Genomic DNA, 6857 nt, shown 5'->3' on the forward strand with positions numbered 1-6857 from the left:
CTTTTAAGTATATAAAGCAATATTTTCCTTTAATAATTATGAATAAGTTTGAGAAAATTTAGAAATATAAATCAAAAAAATATTGGATTAAGTATCATATATTATATACATATTGTTATCTAACTCGGTTTGATTTAAAAAATCAATATGAAACTCAATCAATATTTTATTTAGCTCAGATCAAGTGTAGGAAGACAATTTAGAGTTAGTTGAGTCAAAAATGAGTTGATTTTCTGAAAAAAAATCAAAAGCACACTTATATATATATATATATATATATATATATATATATTATTTTTTACTTAACATGTTCGATCCAAGATTTAGGCTTCAAGTCGGGTCAAACACAATCCCTAACTATACAAGCCATACCCATCCTCCCGCGGACTTTCTTTCAACAAATTAACCCATACGACAAGTCGTTGGTTCTCTTTTTTTTTTACTCTCTCGTTCAAGTTTCTTTCTGCCAACGTAGTCCAACATCCAGTCTCATAATGTCAGACTCAAAATGGCAATGGGAAAATGCCACCGCCGGTGCCGTAGCAGGCTTCGCCACAGTCGCCGCCGTGCACCCCCTTGATGTCGTACGTACTAGATTTCAAGGTAGGTTACTCCTCTTCATTCAATGAATCAAATTCTTGTTCCTTTTATTGTCTTAAAAACATCTGAAATATACTGATAACAGTGAAAAAACAATGAATGTTTCTAAATAGTTGACGATGGTCGTGTCGTCAATCTCCCAACTTACAAGAACACTGCACATGCTATTTTAAACATTGCTCGCTTAGAGGTAATCACCTACTCTATTGGGTGTCTGTTCTTTATTTTATTTTTTTAATATTTCTTTGCTGTTTGTCTCGCTTCTGGATTGATTTTGCGTGTTGAAAAGTGTGTTTGGGGGATATTATTTGTTGGGGTAGAAGAAAAATTGCTGCTTGATTATAAAGTTGTTGGCGTTTAGTCCTCTTTGGTTATTTCGAAAGAGTGTGGGATCAGCTATGGAAATGATTAATAGTGTATATATATGATAATGATGTTGTTTTGAGAAATCAAATGGGGTGTAAAATATGGAGAAGCTAAATTGTTAAGAATTAAAATTCAATTTTGAAGGAACCCATTTTAATTTAGAAGGTCTTTATGCGAGTTTGATAAATAAAAGTAATAGATTGTGATTAAGTTTGGGAAGCAAATTTTTAAAGTTTCTTTCTGTTCGATGCCTTATTGTGTGATCGAATTTTTGCTAACATAATGATGCCTTTGTGTTGGCAGGGATTAAAAGGGCTTTATGCAGGCTTCTTTCCTGCAGTTCTTGGCTCAACTGTTTCCTGGGGTTTGTATTTTTTCTTGTAAGTCTCGAGTTTGATAGCTTTTGATTGTGTGCTAGTATGTAATTTGTCCTTGCTTTCACCAACCGATACCAGGTAGTGCTTTGGATGGTTTTTAACATGCCTTTTCTAACATTAAAAGGATTCTTTCATATTGATTAATATTGTTTGCTTTCTTCGTGGTTTTTAATTTTTAGATTTTAGGACTTCCATAAAAAGACTTCTTAGTGATACTTATCTGCTTCACAGACGGTGCATTATCGGTAAACCCAAAAGGGTTCTTCCATCATGATGCATTTATTCTTGTTATGTTTTAATTTTTGTCTATCATATAGATGACTTGAAGGTGTTTTTTCTCTTTCTATTTGTAGTTATAGTAGAGCCAAACAAAGGTATTCTAAAAACAGGGATGAGAAGCTGAGCCCTGGTCTTCATCTTGCATCTGCTGCAGAAGCTGGAGCTTTGGTGAGTATTTGAATCTTCAGTGATATTATTTTGAAGAAATTCATATGGTCCATGCTATATCTGAAATAGATTTTGGAAGCTAGAATTAAGTTTTTAAACACAGGGAGCAAAAGAACATAAGGAACTCCCATTGTTGGCATGTAAGCAATAAGAACCATACAATTTATGCAGAAATGTTCCTGAGAGGATGAAACTAAAGGCTACTGTTAACTGGTAATTAACTCAGACATCCCTTTTGTTTGAAAAAATCATCAACAAATATGCAGTGATAAGAAATGACAATTAGTGTCAATAGCATAATCAAAAGAGGTGCTCTGGAACAACTTCTTAATTGAATTGTTGATTCTTTTCTGTATTTAATGCATTTAGGAGGCTGGTTTCTCAAGACATCTATTCACTGGAAGTTGGCTTCTTGTTTCTAATTGCTTTAGTGATGATATGCTGGTTCATTTCTTTGTTGAACAAGAGTCTTGCATATTGATAATTGCATCCTTTTCCTTTCTCAGGTTTGCTTTTGTACAAATCCTATCTGGCTTGTAAAGACAAGATTGCAGCTTCAGAATCCTCTTCACCAAACTCGGAGATATTCTGGGTTTTATGGTCTGCTCTGCACCTTTCATTAACTTGCTATTAATGTGCTCTCTGAGATATCCTTTGATGTTTGTGTTTTAGTACTCCTTCATCATGATTGTTTCTGACAAATGCATTTTTGTTGTGTGTGTCATTAAATTACAGATGCCTTGAAAACAATTATGAGAGAGGAAGGATGGAGAGCACTGTATAAAGGAATTGTTCCCAGTCTTTTTCTGGTAGTTACTGGGTTTATCTTCATTGAATGCCTTTCTCACTGTCTGTTTGATTGTCAATTAGATGCATGGTTGAGGTGTACAGGTTTTGTTAAATGAATTGATACTTTTTTCCCATATATGGTCATTAAAATTTGATGCTTTTCTCTGTTATTATCCTATTGAATCAATGACATGTTGCTTTATGAAGGAACCTCTCTGATATATCTCAAATGCATCTGAATATCCTCTCTGGTGATAGCTGTGATCTAGTTATGTTGCATTACTGCATATAGCTGCTGAACAGCCTCTGATCCATATTTATGAGTTATTATGTCATTTAAAGATTTTCTTAAGCTAATTTCTGATGCAATTTAACTGATTCCAATTAGTTTGGAATGAGACTTCGTTGAGTTGATTGATAAATGAAAAAATTCTTTATTTTCTATGTAACATAAGTTAAAAATCTGTGTGGATGATTAATAATCTAATATGCTGATACAAACAGGGAAAGATGTCTCTCAACTTACTGAAATAAAAGGATGTCTTTCAGCTTGTCTGGTAGTTGACAGTTGATGCTGCAGGATTGAGGTCTGAAATGAGCTGAGAGACATAATTACTACTTGCTGAGGAACTTACATGCATGTGCTGTTTCAGCTATGTTAAAATAATATTGTAGTTTCCTTATTCTTCATTTTCATGATTAGGTATTTGTTTTACTTCAGCAGGTTTCTCATGGTGCTGTCCAGTTCACAGCTTATGAGGAACTTCGTAAAGTTATTGTTGACTATAAAGCCAAACAAAGAAAAGAAGATTGTAAAAGTGCTGATACTGATCTGTTGGTATGTATTAGAGTTTATTGGTAAATTTAATTTTGGGAGCGCTCAAAGGAAAGAGTGGGGGGGGGGGGGGGGGGGGGTTTAGGTTCAATTTTTTGGTCTTTCAACTCGTGTTATATGTTTTATATGTCAATGCTTAGTCCTCTTCTTGGAAAGGAGTAATAATATCAAAGCTTTATAAGTTCATAAAGGCGTACACACATATATAACCATAGCAACTTTAGTGGTGTTGCTTGCACTTGTTTCCTCTTCTGTCTCATTTCTGCAAACACGTGGCTGTCCAAAATAGGTTTTGAACTTCAGCTCTCATAGCAGTTCTCATTTTCTCCCTTGAACATCTTCAACGTTCTCTTTTTGCACAGAATTCAGTTGATTACGCTGTCCTTGGGGGTTCTTCTAAAATCGCTGCCATTATTCTGACATATCCATTTCAGGTAGGCATTCTTGTAAGCGATGTGAAGCTTATACATGACTGTTAACCTGTTGGTCGATCATTGCATTTGACATGGTTGGGGTACTATTTTTTCAGGTTATTCGGTCCCGACTACAGGTATACCTGCTGTTAATCCCATGGTGTTTGCATAAATGGTTTCCAAACTATTGCAGTGTCCTTAATCCTAATAAGAAAGAGACAATGCTGTCACAATTCTTATGTCCCAGGGACAAAACTCTCCCCCCACCTGGAGGAACTAACTGAGTTGTTCCTTGGGATGCTGCATAGCTTGGCATACTTTATACTCTCTATTTGTGACCGGAGTTGTGTTTTCTCTCCTATGCAGCAACGGCCCAGTATGGAAGGAATTCCAAGATATATGGATAGTTGGCATGTCATGAAGGCAACTGCTCGGTGAGAATAACCTTTCTTCTCCCACTTGGCTACCTCTTAAACCATAATCTCACCCCATCATTCCCTGGCTTGCACTCATGACCTCTTCCCCTTCTACCAAGGGGAGAATAACGCCCACGCCCTTGGGCTCTCGTTAGAATAAATTCAGTCCGAACTTTAGCATTTTACCTAACTGTTTTAAACAAAATAGCTTTCTAAAGCGTTATGCTCGATCCCCTGCATGCTTTATAGGGATCTGCACCAGGCATATTACATTTCTGTCGACTGACATTTTCATGCGTGAAAAAAGGAACCAGTGAACATCTCCATTTATTGGTGAAACGAGGATCATCTCAAATTCTACTATGTGATTAGTTTTTTAAATGCTAAAAGAGATTGAAATGTTATCATTCTATGAACGCATCACTGCTAAAGGACAACCTTGTTGCGTTGATTACGATGCTACTTTGATGATAAATGTCTCTTTTACTGCCATCTACTCGTTTATTTCTGATAATTTAATTTGCTTTTTGGGGCATGCAGGTTTGAAGGTTTCCGAGGTTTTTACAAGGGCATAACACCAAACCTTCTGAAAAACGTTCCTGCTTCTTCGATAACATTTATTGTCTATGAAAACGTCCTGAAGTTGCTAAAACTGGGAAGAACAAGCGACTGACATTTTTCTTGTTTGTATTTTCTTCACTCTTTTAGTAGAATTTTTGACAATGCCATCAAAGAAAAAATTTGGCACAAACGACGTTGTAATGAGCTGCTACAAAAAAAAATAACGGGGAAAATATTCTCGAAGTTTGAAGAATTTGTTTCCCCATTCTTTCCAAAGCACGTAATTATACTGTGACCAACCATAATTGTCAGCATTCAGTCCATGTTAAGCCTCTTCTGGAACCCTGTTAGGAAAGACTGTTACTGGTTGAGGTCAGCCTTCAACTTAAAATTTCATGAACTCTTGAAAGCCAGAAACCAGATTTATTGTCAAACAAAAAACTACGGTAACTGCTTCCACATCTGAGTTTATTGCAATCTATTGTTCATTTTATTCCAATACACCATTTTGGGCATGACATCAAATTACTAATCCACAGAAAGCTTTTGAAGGAAGGTAAGAATTTCTTGAGAGACTTCATGGGCTCTCTCTTCGTGGATAAAATGGTGGCCGCCCTCTAAAATAACAACTTCAAGGTCAGGCACCAAGCCTTTGAAAGTGTCTCCTTGCACATATTCCCTTGTACCATAAGTGTCAAAACCTATCTCTTTGTCACCAACGATGTACTTTGTAGGAACAGTAACCTTTGCTCCTTGCCAAGGTGCAGAAAGCTCCCAGTTCCTGTTGGCGTTTTAAAGAAACATAACAAGAGAAATCATAAAAAGAAAAACATATGGCTAATACAGCACTACAGCCTCATTGGCAGAGTGAAAGAAAAGAAGAGACAAAATAATCAGACCTTCAAACCATGTAAACTAATCAGGAAGGATAAAATGGTGAGAGTATTTGCACTTACAGGTCCATAGCACGGTAGTAGTTGAGAGGACCAGTGAAGCCAGATTCTTCGAACTTGTCTGCATAGACCTGCAGTTCCTCCTCAGTAATCCATGGTGGCAACACTGCAGGTGTTTGCAAGTAATCAATGATCTCCATGCCCGAAGGAGCCATCAACGGATCAGTCTTATTTATCATCAAAAACTTCTTCATTACTGTCAAGTAATCATATCTTGCAAAAGCCCTTTCTGCTCTTCCTGGTTCCTGTCCCCCATAGCACCAGTACTATAAGTTCAGAGACTCGAGACATGCAAAACAAATGTTGTAAAAGAAATTATGTGAATATAGACCTAGAATACCTGGAATTGAGAAATGTAAAACTCATCTCCAAAATTTCCTCTAAAAAATTCGATAGGTTTAGCAACAGGATCTCTTGGAAAGTATGGGACAGAAATGGCTACTAGTCCCTTGAGTCTGTCAGGCCTGAATAGGCTTAGATGCCAACCAATAACAGCTCCCCAGTCATGTCCAACCACAAAAGCCTTCTCAAATATCAAAACTAAATCAGTCATAATCTACTTTTAATCCATTCAAAAACACATATTTTCACGTATTAATAATATTAAAGAACAGAGTTAGAGAGGACCTGTTGTTCACCAAAATAGTCAAGAAGGCCTACTAGATCACCAGCAAGATGCAAGACAGAGTAGGAGTTGGGGCTGAGAGGTGAGTCAGAGTCACCATAGCCTCTCAGATCAGGAGCAACTGCATGGTATCCATGGTTGGCCAAGAAAGTGATCTGGTGACGCCATGAATACCAGAATTCTGGGAACCCATGAAGCAGAAGCACTAGGGGTCCTGACCCTTTCTCTACTACATGCAACCATATACCATTTGTTTTTATTCTTTGGTGATTAACCTCTCCCAAATCCATGGTCGCCCCTCAATTTTGCTCCAACCTTAGAGAGAGAGAGAGATGAAAAATATTCAATGGTAGACACCAGTCAAGATGATGGTTTTGTAACTTAAATACTGCTGACTTATCATGATTTGCTTGGCAAGGAAGCTGCAGATATTGGCTAGCAAAATTAAAAATCAAACTTTGACATTGGACTGCTG

General features: G+C 36.9%; 2 protein-coding genes across 3 annotated transcripts; one reads left to right on the forward strand and one right to left on the reverse strand.

The window, feature by feature from the left end:
* The first annotated feature begins 384 nt into the window (after positions 1-384).
* LOC133672357 (folate transporter 1, chloroplastic) lies at positions 385-5057 on the forward strand. Of its 2 annotated transcripts, XM_062092746.1 has the most exons (11): positions 385-603; positions 714-790; positions 1270-1346; positions 1697-1790; positions 2297-2390; positions 2526-2599; positions 3304-3417; positions 3777-3848; positions 3944-3964; positions 4194-4261; positions 4784-5057. In XM_062092746.1, the coding sequence occupies exons 1-11, from the start codon at positions 495-497 to the stop codon at positions 4914-4916; spliced, it is 933 nt and encodes a 310-aa protein (XP_061948730.1). In that variant the 5' UTR covers positions 385-494; the 3' UTR covers positions 4917-5057. The 2 variants fall into 2 exon arrangements, with proteins under 2 accessions (XP_061948730.1, XP_061948731.1); XM_062092747.1 differs by lacking the exon at positions 714-790 and having other exon boundaries at positions 399-603; positions 3301-3417.
* Positions 5058-5212: 155 nt separating this feature from the next.
* On the reverse strand, positions 5213-6857 carry LOC133672356 (uncharacterized). The gene is made up of 4 exons (XM_062092745.1): positions 6385-6857; positions 6098-6280; positions 5761-6002; positions 5213-5585 (listed from the first exon to the last, which is right to left on the reverse strand). The coding sequence occupies exons 1-4, from the start codon at positions 6670-6672 to the stop codon at positions 5333-5335; spliced, it is 966 nt and encodes a 321-aa protein (XP_061948729.1). The 5' UTR covers positions 6673-6857; the 3' UTR covers positions 5213-5332.

The sequence above is a fragment of the Populus nigra genome, chromosome 14 (genome assembly GCF_951802175.1).
Source record: "Populus nigra chromosome 14, ddPopNigr1.1, whole genome shotgun sequence".
Lineage (NCBI taxonomy): Eukaryota > Viridiplantae > Streptophyta > Magnoliopsida > Malpighiales > Salicaceae > Populus > Populus nigra.

Excerpts from the sequence above, each read along its gene's own strand:
- LOC133672357 (XM_062092746.1), top strand. The coding sequence starts at position 495 with ATGTCAGACTCAAAATGGCAATGGGAAAATGCCACCGCCGGTGCCGTA. Across the intron at positions 1,791-2,296 it reads CTGCAGAAGCTGGAGCTTTG|GTTTGCTTTTGTACAAATCC; the intron begins GTGAGTATTTGA and ends TTCCTTTCTCAG. Across the intron at positions 3,849-3,943 it reads TTCTGACATATCCATTTCAG|GTTATTCGGTCCCGACTACA; the intron begins GTAGGCATTCTT and ends CTATTTTTTCAG.
- LOC133672356 (XM_062092745.1), bottom strand. The coding sequence starts at position 6,672 with ATGGATTTGGGAGAGGTTAATCACCAAAGAATAAAAACAAATGGTATA. Across the intron at positions 6,003-6,097 it reads TTTACATTTCTCAATTCCAG|GAACCAGGAAGAGCAGAAAG; the intron begins GTATTCTAGGTC and ends TATGGGGGACAG. Across the intron at positions 5,586-5,760 it reads TACTACCGTGCTATGGACCT|GAACTGGGAGCTTTCTGCAC; the intron begins GTAAGTGCAAAT and ends AAACGCCAACAG.